This window comes from Bubalus kerabau, chromosome 3 (assembly GCF_029407905.1).
Source record: "Bubalus kerabau isolate K-KA32 ecotype Philippines breed swamp buffalo chromosome 3, PCC_UOA_SB_1v2, whole genome shotgun sequence".
Classification (NCBI taxonomy): domain Eukaryota; kingdom Metazoa; phylum Chordata; class Mammalia; order Artiodactyla; family Bovidae; genus Bubalus; species Bubalus kerabau.
Window position 1 is genome coordinate 134,825,501 of NC_073626.1, and position 27,051 is coordinate 134,852,551.

The 27,051-nt window shown below is 37.2% G+C and overlaps 1 protein-coding gene across 1 annotated transcript in view; it reads right to left on the minus strand.

Annotated features, from left to right (window-relative positions):
* TMEFF2 (transmembrane protein with EGF like and two follistatin like domains 2) overlaps positions 1-25,098 on the minus strand; it is a 276,817-nt gene extending 251,719 nt beyond the window's left edge. The window contains exons 1-4 of the mRNA XM_055572972.1: positions 24,540-25,098; positions 22,102-22,211; positions 13,325-13,454; positions 6,473-6,499 (exon numbers count right to left, since the gene is read on the minus strand). Coding sequence (XP_055428947.1) covers positions 6,473-6,499; positions 13,325-13,454; positions 22,102-22,211; positions 24,540-24,711 — 439 coding nt within the window. The 5' untranslated portion in view covers positions 24,712-25,098. The remainder of the gene's footprint in view (positions 1-6,472; positions 6,500-13,324; positions 13,455-22,101; positions 22,212-24,539) is intronic.
* Between the last annotated feature and the right edge of the window lie 1,953 nt (positions 25,099-27,051).

The following is a 27,051-nucleotide window of genomic DNA, read 5'->3' on the forward strand; positions in this document are numbered from 1 at the left end:
GCCAACTTTTGCACTCTCCACTTTCACTTTCATCAAGAGGCTTTTTAGTTCCTCTTCACTTTCTGCCATAATGGTGGTGTCATCTGCATATCTGAGGTTATTGATATTTCTCCCGGCAATCTTGATTCCAGCTTGTGCTTCTTCCAGCCCAGAGTTTCTCATGATGCACTCTGCATATAAGTTAAATAAGCAGGGTGACAATATATAGCCTTGACATACTCCTTTTCTTATTTGGAACCAGTCTGTTGTTCCGTGACCAGTTCTAACTGTTGCTTCCTGACCTGCATATAGGTTTCTCAAGAGGTAGGTCAAGTGGTTTGGTATTTCCATCTCTTTCAGAATTTTTCACAGTTTATTGTGATTCACACAGTCAAAGGCTTTGGCATAGTCAATAAAGAAGAAATAGATGTTTTTCTGGAACTCTCTTGCTCTTTCAATGATCCAGCAGATGTTGGAGCAGTCCAAGGAGTGGTGGCTGTGCGGGCACAGGAGGGCCTAGAGGAGCTATTCCACGTTCAAGGTCAGGAGGGGTGGTGGTGAGGAGATACCCCTCGTCCAAGATAAGGAGCAGCAGCTGTGCTTTGCTGGAGCAGCCGTGAAGAGATACCCCACGTCCAAGGTAAGAGAAACCTAAGTAAGACGATAGGTATTCCAAGAGGGCATCAGAGGGCAGACACACTGAAACCATACTCACAGAAAACTAGTCAATCTAACCACACTAGGACCACAGCCTTGTCTAACTCAATGAAACTAAGCCATGCCCGTGGGGCAACCCAAGACGGGCGGGTCACTGTGGAGAGGTCTGACAGAATGTGGTCCACTGGAGAAGGGAATGGCAAACCACTTCAGTATTCTTTCCTTGAGAACCCCATGAACAGTATGAAAAGGCAAAAGGATAGGATACTGAAAGAGGAACACCCCAGGTCAGTAGGTGCCCAATATGCTACTGGAGACCATGAACTTAAAACTTACTAATTCAAAGATCCAAATTTCAATTAAACCCTTCAGAGAAATTATATTTTTAAATGGGAAAAAAGAACAAAGTTAATATAAATTCTTTTCATTTCATTTTTTGGAATCCAAAGTCCTTTGCATTAGTTTATTATAATCATCTTTTCCTATAAGCAGATACTATTCTCCTTTACCAATAAAATAAATGAATCTCCAAGGAGTTTGCAAGTAAACTCAAATAGGCATTTGAGACTCAAAAAGGCATTTTAAGACAATTAAAAATTTATAACACAAATCTCCAGATTCTTAGCCCAAAGCCATGTCTATCACACTGTACATAATGATTACATTTACTTTCCTAGATACAGTTTTTAGAAATCCATATAAGTGATTCAGAAAAAGAAAATATTGTGGCATCCATTTCACATCCCCAAGCAATCTTCTCTGGAAATTCAGTCAATTATTATCATTCTACTAAAAAAAAAAGTTATTTTTATTTTTAAGATGGTAGTCATATGTGAAGATATGTTGGTAACAAAGTTTTGTTGTCCTTTTTCATTTTCCATCATTCTCACTTTGTTTCCCTCCTTTTGTTTGCTGGTTTTGTTTTTCCATTTTCGTTATCCACTATCTTCATTCATCCTACCTCTATTTCATCACTCCATCACAATATTGGTTTTCTTTGAGCTATAGAGGAAGCAAAATGGATTCTACTCCATGAAAACCTGAGATATATTTCATCTGTGGTTCAGATGTCTATAAACTCATCTCCAGGCAGAACAGCAGCTCTAAGGTGTAGAGCAGCAAAAGCAAGAGCAGTTTCTGCTTCCTCCTTGTATGTATTGCCATGGAAAAATCTCAAACTTTGCGTACAGGGTAGAATTTTTAAATTAATCAGTATTCCAGATGAGGTTGCTGACGACTGATGCCTGTCAGACTTTGGCTGTAATGTGTGCCCAGTGGAGAAAACACATGGCGAGGCACACTGTGTTTGCCAGAACCTGACTAAGACAATAAGGTGGAAAGGTACAGATTGAGATCAAGAAAGGGAACTGGTATAGCAACGTGGGAGAAAAAATTACTTAACCTGATATAAGAATATGTTATGGAATGAACATTCAGTTCCTTGTTATTTACAGTATACTTAACATTTTATTTCTAGAGGGGATTATTTCTCTTTTGATAATTAGAATCATAATTTTCCCATTGCTTGCTAAGAAAAGAATTTACATGTAAATCTCCTTGAGTATAAAGAACTATGTCATATTCAGCTTTAGAGCTCCAGAAACCTTGTCATGGTCCCCAGCTGATAGGAGACTTGTTCAATTCAGCGTAACTCCTGAATATCATCAAATCCACATTAGAAATCTAAGAATTTTTAAAAAATAAATTTTCAGTTCTCAAACTTGTTATAACACTGTTTTCTGGTTTTTAGCAATCTACATGATCAGAAACAGCCTAGGGTCTACAGTTTGTTGCGATGTAAATATTTCTTGTTCTAGCCAAAGTATATACAAAATAAATGTCTTAATTATGTACATCCAAGTAAAATTATACAAAGATAATCTGCATAGGACAATTTTGCATTAAATAAAACACAGCATAACTGATTTTGTGCATTAAAGTCATCATAATAGCCATTATCTGGATTATTAAAACAAAAATCAGGCTTTCTACAACAAATGGATATAAATTTAATTTGATATGTTGCTGTACATATCTGACATTAATCTCTTGATTAAATTATTAAAGAATTCTCTTAGAAGTATATAATTGTATAAGTTGTATGAAGCCCCAGAGCTTCATTTTACCTCATGAATTAAAAATACACCCATTGCATCTATGTTGTATATCTTAGAGACATTTTGTTTCTATAGACATTATCATACAACTTCCCATAAGATGTTATTAAAATTTAATCATGAATTCTTCCAGACTTTTAGCAGGATAATATGTTTATCATTCTTTTGATAGTTAAAATATACTTTTTATTTTACAGGGCTTGTTTTTGTTTTTAGGAATCTGTCAGAAGTCTAGTTAATCCAGAAATATATGTTAAGCTTAATGGAAAATATTCATGGTCTTATCTTATAATATGACTGAAAGACTGTGAAATAAAAGCAGGTGTTAAAAATTATCCCCTAAGCACCCACACAGCCCTAGATTTTGAGAAGAGGCTCCTTTAATACTTCTTTCACAGTGCAGTGTTTGTTGCTTAAGGAAGTCCGTGGGTGGAGAAGATGTTATTATCCCTCCTACACACACCCGTTTTCTTATTTACAACATTATCTCCATATATATAAGTACTTGAAACACCAACCCCTTTCTTTTTACTACTTTTTGAAATTCTTTGGAATTTTGTCCACACTCTACTACATATTACCTTTCTATCAGACACATATATAGCTAATTATAGTTTAACCTGAATTTTTTTTAAAGTATGAGTCTGTCCAAAAGGTTATTTGATGAAAATGCCTTTTCAACTAAACATTTTGCTTGAAAACAGAATTCCATAGACAACTGGTCTCTCACTCAAAACTAATAACACAGGATTATTCTTTATATTAATGTTTCCTTAATAAATAAATAGATTAATAGTTAAAGACAGTTAAACCTTCTATAAAACATACAAAAACAAATTAGCATAAATTTTATGAAACATTTAGATCTCTTTTATACTGTAAAAATGTTTCCTCAAGTGCAATAAATGATAGATACACCCTTGTGCAAATAAGTTAAACTTAATTAAAAAAAAGCAGGTCTAATATTCAATACTAATATTTATGTGTTTAAGAATGTAGGATAATCTAAAAAAGTAAAACCTTATGTATTTATGAAGTGTTTTGGATTTGGATTTGATTTAACCATGTCATTTATGATAGTCACACATGTGTGTTTTCCAAATAAAATCGTTCACTTCACTATTCAGATCAATGCACTACATTTGGGGAGTATATTAACTTTTGTTAAATGAAATTAGAAAAATAACCATTAACTATCCAAAGTGCTTGCAAAGATGTCTTGATTATTAACCAAATACATGTTATTGAGAATATATCCTATAGAGACTTGTTAGGACAATCACTAACTAGGACTGTTGGATTAACCAAACAATAATAGGTAATTCAATCACTTTTGGTTAATTCAAAGGGAACTGATTCTGGCTCTTCTAGAAGGAGTAAGTCCATCCTTTATATAGCAGAGGTAGCAAGTCAAATATATTTTCCATATAATCCAATCGATATGTGAACTAGAATTGTGCAGGTCACTCTAAACTATGCTTTTAGGTTCTCATTATTAAGCTTTCTATCATTTTGTACTAAAGTTAAAAAAATATGGAAAATTAAAACCATTAGTATTTCAGAGCAAAGAACACATAGACTAGAAAAAATAAATTTAGCAAAAACAAAACAAAACAAAAATTATTGAGTCTCTGACTAAAAATAAAACAAACAGCTAAGAGTAAATACTCATTTACCACAACTTTCAGAAAAACAACTCTTTATAAAGAATACAGCTCAGAATTAAATGGGTTATATGCTTTTATTTTCTTCCCAAAGCAATTATCTCTTAAGAAGTTGTTTTGTTTATTTTTCCTCCAAGTTACTATAAAGCACATATAATTGAAAGGTAGAGAAAATTTTTAAAAGGAGATCAAAGGAATATAGTCTGCAACAAATATATGAAATTTAAGTTATAAATGTCTTATTCATGAAATTAAAGTGATTTCCTTTAAAAAATCACCTTATACAGATCACAGGAAAAAATAATGAACCTAATATTTCAGTCTAGAATTCAACAAGGAAGAGTGAGGTTGACTTTACTGTCAATTGCATGTGCTAAATACAATGAAGGAAAAAATGGCAATTAGTATCTGATACAACCACTACACCTTATTATTGAAAAAAATGATGAAATGATGTATGACATGAGGAAAAGACTCAACTAGAAAAAAGTATACCATGATGCTTTAACAAAAGGAGCAACGAAGATAATTCTGTGTTTTGTTTTTAAAGATGCCAAAAAATTAATAAGACGTGTGAAGAGTGGAATAGTTGAAACAATATAATGTCTTTCAAATTAAGTAGTCTACATATAAAACTAAATAGCTGGGAAATAATACAGAAATTTTTCATAGAACTGCTCCCTTCCAAAATTGACATTTTAACAAACTGATGGATTTCTTAATATTCTGATAGTGAAATATCTACTCAAAAAACTTTTTTCCTTTTTCTCTTTAAAGTTTGCTTGATCTTAGAAGCTCATCTTTCCAAAACTTACAGGGAAATTTTCTTAGGAATATTATATTAATCAGCCAGAGGAAAAAATAATTTCTTAGAAAATAGTAAGATTATCTTAACATCAAATGACTGTCTAATGTCATGTGATATGGAAATAAATTCATACTCTCAGGGTACTGAATTGTGACTCCTATTCAATTTCAGTCTTTATGAAAAAAAATTGTGCTCCAATATGCTGCTCTAATTTTATTCTCTGGGTGTTGCTTATTTGAACAAGTTAAGCCTTTGACTTAATAAATCTCTAACTTGTTGCCCAAACCAGATAAGGTAAGCAGTAGAATTTGACTTTCCTGACTCCAACATCTTTCCTCATCTTTTGTCAAATTCTTCATTAAAAACTAAAGTTTAATAGAAACATGCATTTAATCATTTTATATAACTTAAGCAACGTCCTGAGAGAATGTTTTTGTTTTTATTCATTCTTTTTTTAGTATTCTTGTTGAAATTATATTTAGTTGTTTCTATTTTTTCTTGCTGTAAATAAAGATAGAATTTTGTTTGAATTTCAACTGGAAAAGCATTTTGGGAAATTTACAATGAAGGTTCAATCCATAAGTAAAATCTTATTTGGCAGTAAGTATATCATATAAAATTTTGAAAGTTTCTGCCTATCTCTTATATACTTCTTTAAACACACAACTAAATCATCAAAACATATATCTTGTGTTAGTAAAAATAACTATAGATTAATTTAATCAAAGAAGTAAAGACACTTATTTTCACTGGCTTAAATTTATCTTTTTTATTTTTCTTTAATGAACTAAAGCTCCTTCAATTTCAAACTATTAATTTGATAATTATGTTCCTGTTTACATAATAGCCATGTATGTAATAGTATCAATACCTTGTAATTATGTATTTAAAAAAAACAATATTTAAATGATTTTCTATGAGTTTTCTGTCCTGCCAAATATGCTTGGAGGCTTATTATGAAGTTCTGTTATGCAGGTGTATCTCAAAGTTAATTTAAACACAAACATATACATGAATAGGAATATTAGATGGAAAAAGTTCTTAAGAGTGATTCATAAATATATAAAATAATTTATATGGTATATACATTTATTTAATAAGAAGAATGATTTTGTTTTTAGTTTTCCCTTTCCTAAAATGCAAAATGTGACTTCGTCTTAGACATATGTAAGGACAAATACACAAGTAAATATCCACAAGTAACATCCACATGTAAATCTTTCAACATATAAAAAGGCAACTCCTACCTCCATCTCCAGATCCTGATCCTGCATCTGGGAGGAAAAAAGGAAGTAATTTGTTTTAGCTTATAAAACATATTCAAAAAATATTTATGAACTTTTAAATTAAATCCAAAATAAAATAAATTTAAAATAAATACTTTCTCCATTATATATTAATATAATTGAAAAATTAATAATATTTAATCTGAAAAACATTAATATCTATGTAATTTAATATCTATAATAGAGCTTATAAAATAAATTCTCTATTATTTTCATCTTAAATTTCATGAACAATGTATTATCCAGCTTTGGAATTAATTCTCAAACTTGACTATGTAAAAATTCTCATTTTTATTTTAGTCAATATGAATATGGTGCCATTAACAAAAAAATTAAAAACAAGATGCTTATAACAAACAGTGAGATTTAGAAATTAAGTAGTCTAAGACTTGTGGCAAATACTCATAATTAAGGCTTATATTCTTGTACATTACATTACAAAGGAAAAAAGTTTAAAGATGAATATCTTTTTATCTAAGAGCTAATACGTTTTCCAAATACCACAACTCTGGAAGAGTCTATCTGTATAAACAGCATCTACTGTTTTTGAAATCCAAAAGGGTGAGCTTCAGGTTTGCCCTTGTGGCTAAAATTGGCTATACCCTAGGTGATGTTGGCAGAGAAGACAATAACCTCTCTCTGCCTTCCTTTTACTACAGTCCTTTCCCCTCCCTCTCACATAATTACAACTTGGGAAAGTTGTCAATTTCTGACAACTCATTTCCCAGAAACACTCAGTTTATTCAGTTCAGTTCAGTTCAGTCACTCAGTCGTGTCTGACTCTTTGCGACCCCATGAACCACAGCACGCCAGGCCTCCCTGTCCATCACCAACTCCTGGAGTTGACCCAGACTCATGTCCATTGAGTCAGTGATGCCATCCAGCCATCTCATCCTCTGTCATCCCCTTCTCTTCCTGCCCCCAATTTCTCCCAGCATCAGGGTCTTTTCCAATGAGTCAACTCTTCGCATGAGGTGGTCAAAGTACTGGAGTTTCAGCTTCAGCATCAGTCCTTACAATGAACACCCAGGACTGATCTCCTTTAAGATGGACTGGTTGCTGCTGCTAAGTCACTTCAGTCGTGTCTGACTCTGTGTGACCCCATAGACGGCAGCCCACCAGGCTCCCCCATTCCTGGGATTCTCCAGGCAGGAGTACTGGAGTGGGGTGCCATTTCCTTCTCCAATGCATGAAAGTGAAAAGTGAAAGTGAAGTCGCTCAGTTGTGTGTGACCCTCAGCGAGCCCATGGACTGCAGCCTACCAGGCTCCTCCATCCATGGGATTTTCCAGGCAGCAGTACTGGAGTGGGGTGCCACTGCCTTCAGTTGGAGTCAAAACCATTGAGTCTCCATTTGCTTCTACCTGTTAAGTGGTGACATCACCTTCCTTCTGCCTCCCCCTACTTCCTTCCATTCTAAATACATTTGGCTATGTATTTTTAATGTTAATAATGGGAAATAAGACTAATATTGGTATACTAATACTGGTATTTTTTGTCTGACTGGCCTTCATTTTACATTGAATTCTCAGCCAGATTTCAAGAGCCATATCAAATGCCATGTTTATGAATTTGTGTTTGTTGTTTTAGACCAATTAAAATAAAATACTACTTCTACTTGCTTGCCTCAATGACACTTTATTGAAAAGCACTCATAGAGGCATGATGTATGAAAATCTATAGAAGACTGACACAGGGAAGAATGAATGCCTCGCCAGTAATTCTCCTTGTCATTACGTTAGACATTAGCACTGTCATGAAGGAGCAGCTGTTTTGAATTTTCAGCCTTGGTGGATACCCAGACTAACATATTCATAAGAGTTAACATTTTATTAAATCAAAGCCTCAAGTCATTAACTGCTTACATGACTAAGGAGAAAGTCTTTGGGTCAGGCTATCCTTCCCTTAAAGGCAAGTTAATAGGTAAAAAAATTTCATAATTAAAACCACTTTTGGTAAATGTAAACTCAAATAAGGATTCTAATTATTCAGTTTGACTGGTTTAAGAGAACAGAGGAAAAAAGGCTGATGCATTCATCTCAATAGCAGGAAAATAGTCCTGTCAACTGAACTGAGTCCTAAGACACAGAGCAATCACTTTTGGACAGGACAGTGCTTGAATGGTCAAAGTTGCTAAAGTCTACTTTTTGTATCTTTTCACAGCTAGCATTTTAACTGACTTTATTTGAATTAATTTGAAAGCTTAAGTTATAAAATTACTTATAAAATCATCAGAAGTTAATAACAGGTTGTATTATTGTAGCATTTATACAGTCTACCTTTGTTTTAGTTGTATGTATATAGCTTCTTATTCCTTTCCACTAAGAGTGTAAACATCTTTAAATCAAGAACCATGTCTTATTCAGCTCCCTACATATATATACACCTAAGAGGAAATGAATAAAAGCTTATGGATTCCAAACTCCAAACATACTCATTGGATAACATTAGGAATATTATTCAACCATTCTAAGCTTATTGGTCCTCTAATCAATGGGTAATGTCTATCCTACTGGACTACTTTGAGGATAACTGCACAATGGCACATTTTAAATGCTTATCACTGTGTCTGGAACATAATAATTAAAATTTTGCCTATTCATCTATATGTTTTCTATTAAATATATATAGCTGGAGAAAATCAAGAAAAATGGCAGTAGTATTTTGGCTTGTATTACCCATGTATGTTTCTAAAAATTCAAGGGGCATGATCCTTAAGAACATTTGTGTTTGATTTGAGCCAAATTAAGTAGCTAGTGAAGACAGAGGAATAGACTGAAAAAAAATGGTCACTTAAGTCATGGCCTTAAGTTAAGTCAAGGGGGCCTTAGGAAACATTACTACAAACAAAGCTAGTGAAGGTGATGGAATTCCAGCTGAGCTATTTCAAATTCTAAAAGATGATGCTGTGAAAGTGCTGCACTCAATGTCAGTAAATTTGCAAAACTCAGCAATGGCCAGAGGACTGGAACAGGTCAGTTTTCAATCTAACCCCAAAGAAAGGCAATTACAAATAATGCTCAAACTACCATACAATTGCATTCATTTCACATGCTAGCAAAGTAATGCTCAAAATCCTTCAAGTTAGGCTCCAGCAGTACGTGAAACAAGAACTTCCAGATGTTCAAGCTGGTTTTAGAAAAGGCAGAGGAACCAGAGGTCAAATTGCCAACATCTGCTGGATCATAGAAAAAGCAAAGGGATTCCAGAAAAAACATCTACTTCTGCTTCATAGACTACACTAAAGCCTTTGACTATGTGGATCACAACAAACTAAAATATTCTTCAATAGATGGGAATACCAGAACACTTACTTGCCTCCTGCAAAACGTGTATGCAGGTCAAAAGCAACAGCTAAAACTGGACATGGAACAATAAACTGATTCCAAATTGGGAAAGGAGTATGTCAAAGCTGTATATTGTCACTTTGCTTATTTAACGTCTATGCAAAGTGTATCATGTGACATACCAGGTTAGATGACTCACAAGCTGGAACCAAGATTGCTGGGAGAAATATCAATAACCTCAGATAAACAGATGATACCACTCTAATGGCAGAAAGTGAAGAGGAACTAAAGAGCCTCTTCATGACAGTATAAGAGGAGAGTGAAAAAGCTGGCTTAAAACTCAACATTAAAAAAAAAAAAACTAAGATCATGACACCCAGTCACATCACTTCATGACAAATAGATGGGGAAACAATGGAAACAGTGACAGACTTTATTTTCTTGGGCTCCAAATTCACTGCATCCACAAAATTAAAAGACACTTGCTCCTTGGAAGAAAAGCTATGACAAACCTAGACAGTGTATTAAAAAGAAGAAACATCACTCTGCCAACAAAAGTTCATATAGTCAAAGTTATGATTTTTCCAGTAGTCATTTACAGATGTAAGAGTTGGACCATAAAGCAAGCTGAGTGCCAAAGAACTGATGCTTTCAACCTGTGATGCTGGAGAGGACTCTTGAGAGTCACGTGGATAGCAAGAAGATCCAACCAGTCAATCCTAAAGGAAATCAGTTCTGAATATTCATTGGCAGGACTGGTGTTAAAGCTCAAGCTCCAATACTTTGGCCACCTGATGTGAAGGGCTAACTCACTGGAAAAGACTCTAATGCTGGGAAAGATTGAGGGCAAGGAAGAGAAGGGGATTGACAGAGGATGAGATGGTTCTATGGCATCACTGACTCAATGGACACTGAGTCTGAGCAGACTCTGGGAAATAGTGAAGGACAGGGAAGCCCAGAGTGCTGCAGTCCATGGGGTCACAAGGAATTAGACACAACTCAGCAAGTGAACAATAACAACGACAAGTCAAGGCATCATTATAAAATCGTGATGGGAAGCTTTAATGGTTCTTTGCTATAAAATGATTCATCTTGGCAAATCAGAGACAAGTAGCCTACTAAAGCCTTATTAGTGAAAGAGAAACCTAAGAAAAGAAGCCATGTTATTGGACCTGAATCTAGACTCTTAGTCAAAACATTTCTTATAAGGCAAAAAAGAGAAACTGACAGTGAGGCTATTGAGCAGACTGCTCAATAGGAAACCATTTTCCAGATAAAAAATGATTTGTAAATTCAATGTAATGTAATAAATATAAAGTTATTTTTAATATGTTTTACGTTTATATTTTTATATTTTAGTATCAATATAAATCTTCTACTGCCTTTTATTCTTAGAAACCACAACTTGCCATATCCATACAATGTCAAATGATGCAAAATCTATGAAGAAAATAAGAATCTCTTTTAGATCAAAAGTCAGAACTCCAATTTATTTAGTCAGACCTGGTTAATCAAAATTACTTTGGTCCCTCCATCATTATTCAGATCAAAACTCTTAGATTTACACGTCAATGGAAGATGCATTCAGCAAGACCGACTTACTAATTAAATCCTGTAGAAATTTAAGTCTGTGAATAAGCTAGGGATGGGTTACTCAATTGTGATTAAATGTTCTACTTGGTTAAGTATTTTCATAGTATAACCAATAAATTAGGGACTAGAACTGAATAAATGAATGAATCAAAAGAACGTGATTGCATGTGCTGACAAAAACCTGGAGGTTGGCAAGTAAGCAACAGAGATTTTTCTTCCCAACGTTGTTAACCAAACCATAACTCCATGATTGCTTATTATGACTACCCACGGATCTTCATTGCTTATTGTCAGAGACAGACAGATATCCTATATGATTTTGAATGAGTAAATGCATTCCTTAGTACTCTAGCATTTGCCTACATATTCCTGGTTCTGAGAGTAAGAAGTTCCTTTTTTCCTATTCCATTTATCCGAAAGTGTCATTTTCCAGTAGCTATGACGGATTAATTTTTTATAATTAGTTTGCTCCTGTCTTTCTATTTTCCCCATGCTTACTCTAGTAGCAGCATGGTGGCCCTCCTCTTTTCCTACTGAGAAAGACGGTCCAAGTGGCAATGATCTGTTAGCTCCAGCAAACAAGAAAATGGTGCACCAATCCAACTTGCCTCTCACTCAACCTTGCAGGAAGGACATCCACATTGTCAGACAAAGAATCAAATAGGAGAAAAAACTACTTAAAAACCAGAACGGAAGAGCCTATGTCATTGTTCACAAGGACAGATACCTTTCTTTTCTGCTAATTCTTAGAAACTTTGGTAGTTCCAGTGCAAACTGGAACAGTATTATCAACTACTAACAATCAATAGGCCTAAGATAATCTTTTTTAAAGAATATGACTGTTTCTTTGCTCCTTTACCACTCTGCTCCAGCCACCATACACATGATCTTTAATATAATTTCATAGTGTTATCTAAGAGGGACTTTTCAATAAAATAGACCTTTCTTGACATTATTCTATATTTCCTTTTTTGAAGAAAAACGGATATATCATTTTAATGATAATAATAATATATAATTATTATTTTCCTTAAATATGCTTGTATCATCAAATTCCTCTGAAATTATGACTCACAGAAAGATGCTTATTTGCCATTAGGAATAAATTTCAAAGGATACTAAAGTTTCTTTAATATATGTGATTTTAATGTCAAGCCTAACCTGAAAATTCAGCTTCATTTTATAGCACTGGTTTATCAAGTTGGGCTTTATTCTTCTTGTTTTTTCTCTCTTCTTGTAATACTATTCAGCTCTAATAACCATTGTACGCAGAAGGAAAACCTGAAAAACTAAAGAGCACAAGAAGGTGCTCTTCGTCCTTACTTTCTTTAGAGCATTCTTGGTACAGTATGACTAAAAAGTTTTGTGGGATCCCAGGCTCACTAGTGGTTCTAGAAAGGACAGCTGTCTTTAGAAGTCGTGTTCATCCCCAATATATTCTTCAATGTAATCTGCTCAGTGTTAAGAACAGCATTTTGTAGAGCTGCTAAGATTAGGCACATCTTAACCTTCAAATCCAAATCTGCAAACTGCCTGTCCTCTAGCAAACAATCCTATTGTTATAAACAATCAAACAAACAAAATTTATTCCTGCATAGATTACTTTCTATATATTTGGCAGCTGAGCAGTCAATCTAGATTTCTAATTGTTATTCAATGTCTGTACTCCATTAAATAATAGATGTATTAAAAGCTACCAACATCCTTATGGTAGATTTATCTTTCTTCCAGAAATAACTTGAAATGTAAAGAGACATAGAACAGGAATAATGCATGCTTGATACAAAAGTATAAGAGGCTTGTCTAGCCAATATATAGTCTGAATTATTTATCTGGATAATAATAAACAGGACACAACAGGAAAAGCAAGACATGGTTTTGGATTCAGAATCCATTCCAAAGGTTTTCAGGTGTCATCAGGATCACATACATACCTGTGGCACAGGATCCTTCAGACACCACCAGTATCTCACTCTGCTGTTTGCACGCAGCCTGCCGCAGATAACACTCATTCTGATAGCTCTCCCCATTGGAACCACACACAGGCACATAGTCACTGTTGCACTGGGGAGGACACAGATGTAAGCCTGTGGTTAGTACTGGAGTTTACGGGCCTCTGACATCTTGAACAGAAACCATCATTTACAAAAGAAAGCACTTGTCTTCATTTTCAGTGATCCCCATTGTATCCAGCAAGTCTTTGACCTTGTAAGAATATCAGTCAAAGATATACAAAAGCAATGTCCAGTAAGCCAACTGGTCATCTGATTCAGATGGGGGAAAATCAGCTGCTAAATCAGGAAAATCCAAGAAAGTTATAGGACAAGAAATAATAAAAAGATATAACAACAAAAGTATCAATATTATTTACTTTTTTTTCTGATATATGGCCCATCTGGCTTGGTAGAAAAAATGAGAACATGTTATGACATTCTAGCTATTCAAAAATAGTGCCTATCTGTTTTTGGAGCAGAAGTATATAGCTGAAATGCCAAAGAACTCAGTTACTCTTCAGTATGTTGTTCCTCTGTTCAATTTGAATCTTTACAAATTCTTAAATATTTGGATAAGACATCTGAATTCCTAATTAAAGTTTCATATATCTTTATATCATTGGATATTGACAGAGATACAGTATAGAAAGAAACAACAGACTATGTAATACAGAAAAAAAGTCAACTACTGAACCATATGTTAACTTGATTGACTATTCAAAAGTCTGAGTATTAATGTATATTGCATAAAATGAAAAGTTCATTTTAAAACAATTTCCTTCCAAAAACGTGCACATTTTATAATGGAAATCAGGCAACCTACAGGGTATACTCATTACAGCACAATCACACTCTAAGGCCTTAGAGATACTTGGCTGTATTCTATACCTGCTAATTACACCAGTGATATGATTATCTCCTGATTACTACTACTGATGGGCTACATTGTTTAATTATAACAAATGTAATGATCAAGACAATTATTTATAAATACTCACCCATGCCAGAAATTAAGTACAGTAAGGCAAATCATGCATATACATGCATGTGAAAATGCTTTTCTGTTTTCTAGTTCTTATTAAAATACTTGGATTTTTGATCTGCTAATTCATAACATATGAAGTAAACCAATGATTTAGCGAAATGGCTAGGGTTTTAATCTTTATAATAATATTTCTAAAAATCTCTCAAAAGTTAAATTCAACTCAAGGATTTTTATGCAAAAGAACAAATTTTTAACACGGTTATAATCTGATGATATACAGATGGCTAACAAACACATGAAAAGATGCTCAACATCACTCATTATCAGAGAAATGCAAATCAAAACCACAATGAGGTACCATTTCACGCCAGTCAGAATGGCTGCGATCCAAAAGTCTACAAGCAATAAATGCTGGAGAGGGTGTGGAGAAAAGGGAACCCTCTTACACTGTTGGTGGGAATGCAAACTAGTACAGCCACTATGGAGAACAGTGTGGAGATTCCTTAAAAAACTGGAAATAGAACTGCCATATGACCCAGCAATCCCACTGCTGGGCATACACACCGAGGAAACCAGAATTGAAAGAGACACGTGTACCCCAATGTTCATTGCAGCACTGTTTATAATTGCCAGGACATGGAAGCAACCTAGATGTCCATCAGCAGATGAATGGATAAGAATGCTGTGGTACATATACACAATGGAGTATTATTCAGCCATTAAAAAGAATACATTTGAATCAGTTCTAAAGAGGTAGATGAAACTGGAGCCTATCATACAGAGTGAAGTAAGCCAGAAAGAAAAACACCAATATAGTATACTAACGCATATATATGGAATTTAGAAGGATGGTAATGACAACCCTGTATGCGAGACAGCAAAAGAGACACAGATGTATAGAACAGTCTTTTGGACTCTGCAGTAGAGGGAGGGGGGTTGATTTGGGAGAATGGCATTAAAATATGTATAATATCATATAAGAAATGAATTGCCAGTCCAGGTTTGATGCAGGATACAGGATGCTCGGGGCTGGTGCACTGGGATGACCCAGAGGGATGGTATGGGGAGGGAGGTGGGAGGGGGGCTCAGGATGGGGAACACGTGTACACCCATGGCGGATGCATGTTGATGTATGGCAAAACCAATACAATATTGTAAAGTAAAAAAAAATTTTTTTAAATCTGATGATAAACCTGAGGTTCATTTTCTCACTCTATTTTCTTAATATATCTGTACTTCCTTTCCCAATCAACCATTTAGCTCTTACCCTTTGCCGTTATGTAATAACAGATTCGAACCATTTTTTAAATGATATAACACAATGTTCTCTGAAATTAAAATTTTTTGAGTCTGACTTTGCATCTGTTATTGCAAAACTTAAATATAATTTTTCACTAATAGTTACGTAGTATTCTCCCAATAGTATATTCAAATTGTATGACACATAATCACCATAACTGCTAACAAGGTAATATAGACACCAAATTATATCTATTTAAAAATTATTTAAATATGATTAGATTGAAATATTTTAAATATGACATTTTTTAAATCTTTATTTCTAGTTTCTTGTCTAATTATTCTGGAAGTTTCTATTCCTTTCCATAGTTACATAATATGGCTCATTGACTCAGGCTATCTACATTATTATATTTGAAAACATTTTGATAGGAACTTTTCACTCATGAGGATTTTAATTCAATAGGCAACTCACTTTCCAAATATACATACACCTGAAAATTGACCCACCGTAAAACTGAACATTTTTATCCCTACTGGAAAAAAAAGGCAATTAAAAAATATCAGTAAAGAGTTAAGTTTTCCAATAAACAGCACTGAAGAGACATCAAATACATGTGCGTGGTGCTGATGTCAGAACTGTGGCCAGGGAGGCAGGTGGATGGACCAGTGTTTGATAAATGGGCTGTGTTCAGGATCAGGACAATGTAGGGAGGATCTATGAGGACGCACTAAGACTACTGAGAACATGGAAGACAGACCAGAAAAAGTGAACAGTTGGTAACATAGTCAGTAGACTTGCTGACCCTTTCAGTAGGCAGATGAGAGTCATAATTACTGCAAATGGCTGGGCCAGTTAGCTCCTCATGCTTGTGTCCTAGCATTCTTGTTCTGGGTTACCTTTTAATCTTCATCTCCAACCCTGGTTACAATATTTTGTGTGTAGATGATCTGGATCCACATTTTCTTCTTTGTAATCCCTAGAATTTCTCTATTTATCCTTTTCATCTACTTCTGTAGATTATTCAGATATAATCAGTAGATGGGGAGTGAGGGGTAGGAAGTATTTATTATCTCTGTCAACTGCTAGTACACAATGCTGATATGCATCTTAAAATACGAAATAAACTGATAAAGTGCTCATATGGCACTTCTGAGGGATGGAGTAAGCCAAATGTGAACAGTGCTAAAAACAGAGCTGCCAAGTTCCATGCACAAGCCAAAAGGGAGATTTGTATGGAGTTGAAAAGAGCTTAACTGTAGATTATCAGCACGCTGTTTTTGGCCCTTAGTAACATGACTTGCACTCATTAAAATGAATAACACACGGAGGAAGTATACTCTAAATCACTAAGGCTTAGAAGTGGAAGTCTCGTCCCATATTCTCCCATTTCTGAGTGTAGGACCTTGTGTATATCACTCAGCAATAAAATATTTAACAAGTTTATAGCTCAGTTCTCCCATTTGAAATGGTTAACTGGGGCATTTGGGAGGATTAACTGAGTCATGTTTCAAAATGCTTTGGAATATTCATTTATAAAAAGAAATGTAAATTATTTGTCTTTCATGATATATACTTTAACTAGCAGAGTTACCATCTAACATGGACACCAAGGCATGCATGTCTAAAAGTGGAAAAATAAAGGAAAACAGGCTAACCCTAAATATAAAAATGAGCTTACTACTACATTAAAATATGCCTAATTTTGAAACTATATATTTTTTTAGTGGTAACCATGAATATTGCTCAGTTTCAGAGGAAGGGACAGATTCAGATGTTAGGTGACTTGCTAAAGGCCACATTGTTGGCTGGTAGGAGAGAAAAACAAGACTCAAGCCCAGATGGTTAAGCTCATAAATGTATGTGTTGTCCAAACTTCCTCTCAGGGGAAAAGTGATTCTGCTTTCCTTCAGATGTTTTAAAAATCTTAAGTTTATTTTCCAACTTTGTGTTTTTCAGTGAATGATTTTGTTCCAAAATTTCCACATTGCTTAAGAAAGCAGCAACATGTTACACCAGTGAACTCAATGACTTGATGCTCTAGAATATATGGAATTTGTTTTGCTACAAATGAAGAAAAAATTCATGTGAGAAGTTTTTCATATGATCTATTGCTTGTTTGATTAATAAGAATTTCTTTTAACTGAGATTTCAGCATCTAGGAGCTATGCATAACTTGTATTTTATATATTGTCAGCACCTTCCCTAGTCTGGCATGTAGAAGGCGCTCCACAGATGTTAAGTGAATTCTGTTATATTCCCACTTGTCAAAGGCTTAGGAATAATGGTTTAGGATATGGCACGTTTCTCTTCCAAAAAAGCAAGAGATAAAAAAACCTGCATATGTCCCAATCCTTTGATCATTCCATAGGTAACTTTTACTTCTCTGTGACTACATTTTTTCATGTGGAACTATTTTATGATTTTAAACAAGTGGGCAGGCCTGTGACTATGGTAAAAGTGACTCATATGACTTCTGAGGCTAGGTCATTAAAGGGATGTAGCCTCTACCTGGCTCTTTCTCACTCTCTGGATGCTCGCTTGCCCTTTAAACCCAGCCACTGTACTATGGGGAAGGCCAAACTAATCCAAACAGAGAGATCTATATGGAGAAGGACCAAAGTCCCCATTTAACAGTCCAATATATGAGTGAGTCCTGAGAGGAGTACAGAACCAAGCCTTTGAGTTCCCTCTCCCGCTCAGCTAATGCCAAGAGGAGCAGAGATGAGATGCTTCCATTAAGCCCTGTCCAACTGCAGATTCATGAGCAAAATAAATGTTCATTCTTTTGAGCCACTAAGTTCTGGGCAATTTGTTCTATAATTCTAGTTACTGGAACTATTGCAGATCTAGGGCGTAGCTTGTTAAATGAAAACAATCAAATTAAATGATATTTGTAAAACATAAGGCTTCACAATATTTTTAAATTATAAAGTGATCATTGATCATTACATATTAATTGATATGATCAGTAGTATCTATGAATAGATGCATCTGTGACTTCTTTCCTTCCTCTCTTCCTTCTTTTATCCATTCATCCATCCATCCATCCAGCCAGCCAGCCTGCCTTTTGTCCATCCACTGTCTCTACATTTTCATCCCATGGTTATTTACCAGAATGACCAGGATACCATTTGGTATGCAGAGAGCAAGGTAAGATGCATGAGATTGCATACTATTTATGGAACTCATATCATCATCTAAGAATTAGTTGTACTACTTTTGATATCAAGTTGTGTATAATAAACTGGCACTTTTGTTGTTCTTATTAATGTTTTTATTTGCATATGGGCTTCCCTAATGGCTCAGCACTAAAGAATATGCCTGCCAATGCAGGAGACAGAGGTTCTATCCCTGGGTCAGGAAGATCCCCTGGAGAAGGAAATGGCAAACTACTCCAGGATTGTTGCCTGGAAAATCTCATGCACAGTGACTAAACAACAACAACATAATGTCCTAGAAAAAAATTAGATGTTGTGTCAAAGGACCTAGATCACCACTTAGTTGTAAGTTATTTATATTTATGAGCCTTAATCTCATCTGTAAAAGGAGGAAAAAATAATTACCTCACTCAGATATGAGAAATAAATGAGATAACATGTTTGAATGGTAGAATATGATTATTGCAAATCATCTAAGAGAGGTGAAGATAAATATTTGTTCACCTTAATGTTCCAATAGTAATTCAAACTGGAAAACATTAAAAAATACTAATAATCCAGTTTTGATAACATCACTGGGAAATCTCTCTTTTAATTTTTATTTATGCTTTTAACACATATACCCAATACTCTTTGAAGTTTATCTCTCAGCCAGAAACCATAGTTTGCATCCCATTTTGAATAGAAGAATTTGGACTTGTATCTGAAATCAGGAGAAATAGAGTAGATGACTTAAGCTGATCTAGAACAGTGTATAGGAAAATGGATTTTTCAGGATATCTGCCTTTTCATCAGACTGAGCAAAACAGAAAAAAATTCTCAAATTCATTTGAAAGTATTGGAAATACTGAGTCAAGATACTCCTAGCTTAAAATATCTTATCTATTTTTCTTTTCACAACTTATACATTTTCTTTGATCTTGAACTTAATTCAGCCACTCTATATTCCTGGTACGTGTAGAGTCTAAATTTTCCACTAGGGAAATGTTTATTTTCACCTGACAGACTGACAACTATTGCAAAGCACAAACTAATAGCAGCAGTAATCTAGTAGTAAATTTAAAATGCTACAGACATTAGGAAAAGAAAATTTACATTTTAGTTTCTTATTCAAACTTGCATTCACTCCCCTAGCCCTGTCCCCTGCAATCTATCCCACTTAACGATTATCTAAATTAATGACAAATGTAACTGGCTAGCCAAATGCATAAAAAACATAAATATCTTTGTTGACAAAAGTTTTACTAAAACCCTTTGTACAACCTGAAAACTGAACACAATTTCTTTAAAAAGAAAATTATACGTTTTCTTTTAGTAGCATGCATCCATTTTTAATTTTATGAACTCCTTTTTTTTGGCCTCTTGGTGAAATCTTGTTATACTTATGGCTTTCCATTTGAGGAACATTCTTCTTGGTTCATTTTATATCGTTCATGGGTTCACATCTTATGTCTACCCTTGGTTACGAAAATAAGATATATTTCTGGGAATTACAAACTAAAAAGAAAAAAATTGACAAAATCCTGTGGGCTTTTAATTAATAACTTATCCAACTTATTTTCCCCTCAGTTAACGCTTGGGGAAAGTATGACTTGCAGGGTTCTTATGCTCCATATCTCTCAAGTAGTTCACTGAGAGAACATAATTAAATTGTTCAGTATGGCTGGAGACCTTAGAAATTGGTATTGCATGAATATTAAACATGCATGCATGTTTCCAATACTCTAGCCTGGTTTAAAGACTATAATATGGGCACAGCAAGACACACCTACTGGGTGGTGGTGCACTGTACAAGTGTCAGCTGTTTATTAATTTTCTTAGAAAGAAAAAAATAATGTCCGAGAAGTTTTTAGCTTATTTATAAGCCATTCAAACCATATTTAAATGTGAATTCCCTTCTCTCTATCACTGGGAGGTGACATTAATCTAAAATATTTAAATTTCATCAACAATTCTAAATATTACATACAGTTGGCCCTCCAAATCTGGGGCTTCTACATCCACAGATTCAATCAACTTCAGAGCAAAAATATTCCAGAGAAAACATTCCAGAGAGTTCTAAACAGCAAAACTTGAATATGCCACTTACCAGCAACTAATTTGTATTTGTATTTACAATGTTTACATTGTCTATACATTATATAATAAATAATCTAGAGATTACAAAGTGTACATGAGGATGTGCAAAGTTATATATAAATTATACATAATTTTATATAAGGGACTTGAGCATCCTTGGATTTTGGTAGTTGTGGTGATGCATACTGAGTGACCTATGGATACTGAGTGGATACTGAGTGACCACTGAACTATAACAAATTTTAGACTTGAATTTGAGTTCTAATATTTGATTTGTTTTATATCCTTTTTGATTTTTTTTTTTCAAATTTTGCTTACAACCTTGGAAAAGTTTTCCCTATCCCCAGTATATAGCTTCCTTAATGGGAATATTTTCTGATTGAAACTTATCTTAGATTTCATGTGTATTTTAAAAAGTAGTTCAATAACACTTTAAGATATCAGTAAGCATCTATAAATACTTGAATTATAAAAAACATATCAAAAGAGAAAAGTTTTAACATTCACATGGTAGAAAGCATTTGTTAGATGATGACTATAATAATGAGATTGAGCTCTATCTTTAAAAAATACTAATAATCCAGTTTTGATAACATCACTGGGAAATCTCTCTTTTAATTTTTATTTATGCTTTTAACATTAGGCAAAGCACATTTTCCTCATTTATGAAATGACTTTTGTCTATTTGCATTCTTTCAGATTCCTAGGAATTGTAATTGAATGTGGTATCCATGAAAAGTTGGCAAGTACTAATAAGTGTCATGATTTCCAAACTACCACAGTAGTTTTGAAGTCACATTGATAAGGAGTTCATTTAAAAACTCATCTAGATTGCCAAAATAATAAAACCCAATACCATTAAAACAGAGCACTATGATCCAAAGAAGATAGCCTCAATCAACAGAACAAAAGTATAAACCCGCACTTCCAATCCAACAACAATTTTGGCTATTACGTTGACTTATAGTATGCATGTTAGAAGGGGCACAGAAACCTACTGTTCTGTTGATACACCAAAAGGACAACCTGAAGCTTTCTACCTCCAGTGGCATTTATAACTATGGCACATACATTTCTCCAAAAAGCTGTGTCTTTTTGACATCAGTTGGCTCTCTTGCCAGTACTTTTGTTTGATGCCAGCTTTCCTCTTAGCTTGCATAGCCATAAATTGCCAAGTGATGGGCTGTAAAAGAAGATCTCTGCTTTGCAGTCTCATTAGTAAATTAGAAGATGCAAATATGAGATTTCTTACCTTGAACTGACAGACGCATGTCACAGTGTCTCCAATTCTTAAACATTCACCATCAAATTTACAGGTGTTAGTGTCACAGAGGAAGAGATCATTTTCTCTGTCATCATAACCTCAAATTTAAAGAGAATATGCCAGTCATTAAATGTTACAGACTTGAACAACAACAACAAAAGAAATATCTTTAAGCTTTAAAATAATTGCCCTAAATTTTAATTCAAACAACCACAGCTGTACTACAAGGTCATTTTTTACAGATAACCTAAAAAAAATTCTAGTTAAGTGATTAATACTAGTTTCTCTTTCACAATTCTTTTCTAGTCAGTTGTCTTTGAATATTCTTTTTTTTTTTTGATGATGCTATTTTATTTTAGTTTGGGTTAATATTGGCAGTGGTAAGTGAATATTTAACATTGCTTCGTAGTTTCATTATTTTTTCTCATTAAGTAGACTACAGTTTATGACCCTCAGACTTCACATTTTAGAAAAGAGTTGGTGATGGTCTCAGAATGTCCTTTCATTATTCTTCCATTTTTAATCATTCTTTTGCTTTAAGATCTGCAACAACCCCTTATTTGGAATTTCTCCAGACAAAGAGGAAACAAAGCTCCAATAATAAAGATAAACAGGCACAGTGTTTTTTCTGATGGTCTGTCTGACTCAAACGAAGATTGATCACCTCCAAGTTAACAGGGGTAGAGGGGATACAGGTTCTTGCTAATCTGCCTGGAAAACCAGTTTATTTTCTTTAGTTTCTGCAAATCCCTGTTAGGTATCTGGTAATAATTAATTTCTTAACTGTCATCCCCAATTTCATATTTAAGTTAGTTATTTCCTAAAACAGTACCATAGCTAGGGATGAAACAAACTAGTCATGTTGGGTTACAAATCTATCAACATTTCAAATAATTGATTTGGCAGGTTACTTAATATTCCTATGGTAAAGCACCTAAAAAGTGATTAGGTACCTGCAAAGTGGGACTTAGTATTTCCAAAATAACATAGATGCATGCATGAGCCATGAGTAAGTTAAAGAAAACATGTTTAGCTTTATGAAAATGCCAAATTTAGAAATTCCCCAAAACAGAACAAAGGCAATATATTGACCCAAATCTAACAGGGTTACAAATTTCAACTCGTCTTTATAAAGCACAAGCCACATGATGTATAATAATTTTCCTCATGGAATTTACACCAGTCACTACCCAGCATGGCATATTCTTTTATCCTATGAGTTACAGTTGGTCATTCTCTCTTCTCCAAAGTTACATACACTTCAGCTCGCATACATCCCTAAAAGCCACTTTATTCAGAGCTAGATTCAACTTCGGCAGAATTATATATACAGGAGATGAAAAATTACATACACACTGGCTAAAACTAGAACAGACCAGACCTAGGGGACAATATCCAGGCATGCTAATGGAGTTTAAAATGCCCAAAACACCACAACCGCGCCGGTAGTTATGGGCTGTCATGCTGAAAGGCGAAGCTACTCGAACAGTGCAGCAACTCCTATCCTCGGCTCCTATTTAATTAGGAGACTTTAGCAGAACCAAGCTTGCCAAGCTCTCGCATTCAGACTAAGGGACCCAAGCGAGCAAGAAGAGCGCCTGACGCACTCCAAGGAAGCCTGCCCAGAAATGGAGGAGCCGGCGCCCACTCGGGTCGGTTCCGCCCTCCGCCCGCCTATGCGTGAGCCTGTGGGGCCTTGGTTATACCCACCCTTGCCTGGGAGACGGTCGAAAGATTCTTGTCTCAACTTCCTTCGACCATTTAGGAGCTAGGAGAGGCAAGAGGGAGGCATCTCGGTGATGCAAAAAGAACGTCTTTTGCAGCCAAGTAGAGAAGGCGCTGTGTATGCGAGTGGGGGAGGGGGGTAGAGGGGCTGAGAGAGAGAAACTGAATGTCTTGGAAACCCAAGATCCTCTAGAATTTGTGTGACCCGGTCTTGAATGCCAGACAAGTGCACTCTCATGGTACTTTTGCTAGTAATCAATGTTTCCCCTGCAGTCACCATTTGATTTATCGCTTTCTCGCTCGTTCTATCTCCTAAAGTTGTTTCTCTCTGGTTTCAGCTAGACTTCTTTCTTTAATGATAGAAAAGGTTCTGATTTAGTGTTTCTTCAAGGACTGGTCCTCTTTTCAATGAATCCACAAAACCTCGTTTACTATTTCTTAAAATCTCCGCAGCTAATTTAAGTGCAAGGATGCAAAGGTTCCTTTACCTGCACTTTCTGTGCACCGCCCCCTCAGGACCCCCTCCCCTTTCCTTAACGGCCTGGAACAGTTCTCCTCTGGGTGGAGGTCGGTGGTCTCACGGTTTGGGAGCGTTGGAGCGGAGGAGCTGGGGAGAAGCACTTGGGTAGGTTGGTCTGTGCTGGAAACAGCGCGTTTCCTCTGCGGGGCTAAGAGGTCGGGGGCTGGGGTTTCGGACTTACCAGAGCAGTTCCAGCCGGTGGGCGTTTGGCAGTCACTTAAGGAGGTAGGGAAAGCTGCGAGCTTTACCGGGCGGGCTACGATGAGCAGCATCACCGGCAGCAGCAGCAGCCAGCAAAAGCCCTCACAAAGTGTCCAGCTGCTGCACTGCCGCGGGGACTCCCACAGCACCATGACTAGTTCGCGTAACTCTGCAGCAGCAAACGGCTTCGGGAGAACACAAGATCGCGGGGGTCAGGCAGCGGGCTACTGGGCATCCCGCGGACGGCGGCAGCAAAGGCGGCGGCGGTGGCAGTGGCACCTGACAGGGAAGCAGTAGCCAAACCCGCGCATGATCTCCAGAGTTTCAGCAACATCCAGTGACCCGGCTCAGCCCCGGGAGCTAGAGGGTCGTCCACGGAAAAGCTGCGCCGGGGACGCGGGAAGCTGCTGCCATAAGCAGAGGGCTCTGGCAAGCCAGGACAGCAAGAGGAGACCGAAGTCAAGAGAGCAGACCAGAGGAGCCCAAAGAGGCTGGGTGGAGGGAGAGTCAAAGCGCCCCGCAGCCTGGCAGCCGCCTCTCGCGCTCTGCTGCCCGCATCCCTCTGGCGTTTGGGAAGCAGCAGGTCCTTAGCCCGCCCGGGATCACGTGGGAACTGGCAGTCGGGCGTTGATTGGCTGAGCGGGATGCAGGTCCCGGGAGGGAGGGGTCGGCGAGGAGGTGCTAGGAGGAGACGACGGCGGATGCCACAGATGGGCTAGCTCACCAGGCGCTGGCCCGAGTCGGGCAAGGCGGGGATGGCTCGAGTGAGAATTGCGGGCTGCAGGGCAGGCGACTCCCTCACCTTTAAATACCACCTGCTGTTTCACTCTCTGCCCCAGGACGCCCCCTACCGAGCGCTGGGTCAGATCTAGTGCTCCTCTTCCGTGCGTGACCCCGGGCTTCTAGCGCCCGCCGCGGCTGGGTGGCGTCTCTCGGAGCTGGAGCTGGCGAGGGTGGAGATGGCCGAGGAGCGGTCGCAGCAGACAGGAGAGGGGAAAGCGGGCACCAAGGAGAGGGCGTCCTGCTGGCGCCCGGCGCTCCAGCGTACAGGAGCGCGCCTCCTGGCTGTGACGGGATACAGGCTGGGAATATCGCCGCGGAGAGCCCACGGACGTTTCTCTAGGGAGTAGCGGCCCACGGACGTTTCTCTAGGGAGTAGCAGGAAGCAGGAGAGGGTGAGAGGCGGTGGTGTGAGAACAGCTCAGGCTGGCCTGGAAGCAGCAGCAGTTCCCACAGAAGCCTGCGAACCTAAGGCTGTTCGCCAAGCTGCCTCAACCAGCCAGCCAGGCTCTCCCAGCTCGCTTCTCTCTCTCTCTACTCCCTTCCCTGGCCCCCTGAAACCCCGAGTCTACAAGGAGCTGGAGGTTTGAAAGCCCAATCCCCACCGCACACTCTTCTCCAGCTGGTAGTCTGTGTGGCTGCCTGGGAGGTGAGGGCAAATGTGTTTCGGAGGTCAGGATGGGTTGGGACAAGCGGTCAGAAGGAGGAAGGAAAGGCTGCTGTCTGCATCAGCCACGGCGGACTGCCAGGCGCATCCGCGGGTTGCGGCGTCTGAGAAGAGCGGCTCCCTTCGGCGGCGCGGGTAGTGGTCCTCGGAGCTTTACGCGGGTCTCTACCGGCTCTCCAGTGACCTGGAGGTGGCAAGGAGGTCTCATTCGGCGAGTCTCTGGTTCTGCGCCTTTCATTCTCCGGCCCCAACCAGCGCCGGCAAACGGCGTGGTGAGATCCGCCTTTCGTCTGCTGCATTCTTCACGCAGTTAGACAACACTCTAGCCTAATGGCATTTTAGTCTCTAGTAACGAACGGGACCCGGAGTTTCCCGGGACAAGGATGCAGAGGAGCATTTTCCTCTCGTGACCCGGGTCGTCGTTGCACAGTGATTTCAATGAGTTTTCTGTGTGATCATTCAGTGTTTCTATTCCGTGTGATTGTTATGTGATTCAGGATTTTTCTCTCTCTCTCTCTTCTCTTCCCGTACCCTCCTTTCCCTTCCTCTGCTCCTTCCTTCCTTCCCTCCCTTCCTTCTTCCCTGCCTTCCTCCCTTCCCCTCTCTTCTTTATGTTTTTCCTTCTCTTTCTTTCAAGAACCCTCATCTCCTTTATTTTTCTTTTAAACCTCATCTTTCTGTCTCTCCCATGTCCCCTGAATTTAGAAGAACATTGCGTGACAGTGCCTCTCAGGCAATTAGTGTCCATTCTCAATCACTTAAAAGAGACACTAATACACTTTGAAAACAGGGACTATCTATCCTTTGCAGTACCACCCGAAAAACAAATTGTACCCGAGCTATCCTTTTAAGTACTTTAACCTTCAACCTCCTCCCACTTCCATGCTTTTTAACTTCTCCTTTGAGAGATGTGATCGTGCAACACCTCAGTGCCTCAAAGAAATCTTTTTTTTTTTTTCCTTTATCCTGTGTGAAACCCATCCCTTTATCTTACATCTCCGCCTCCGCCCCGAGATCCCTCTTCCCATCCCCCCCGTCCACCTCC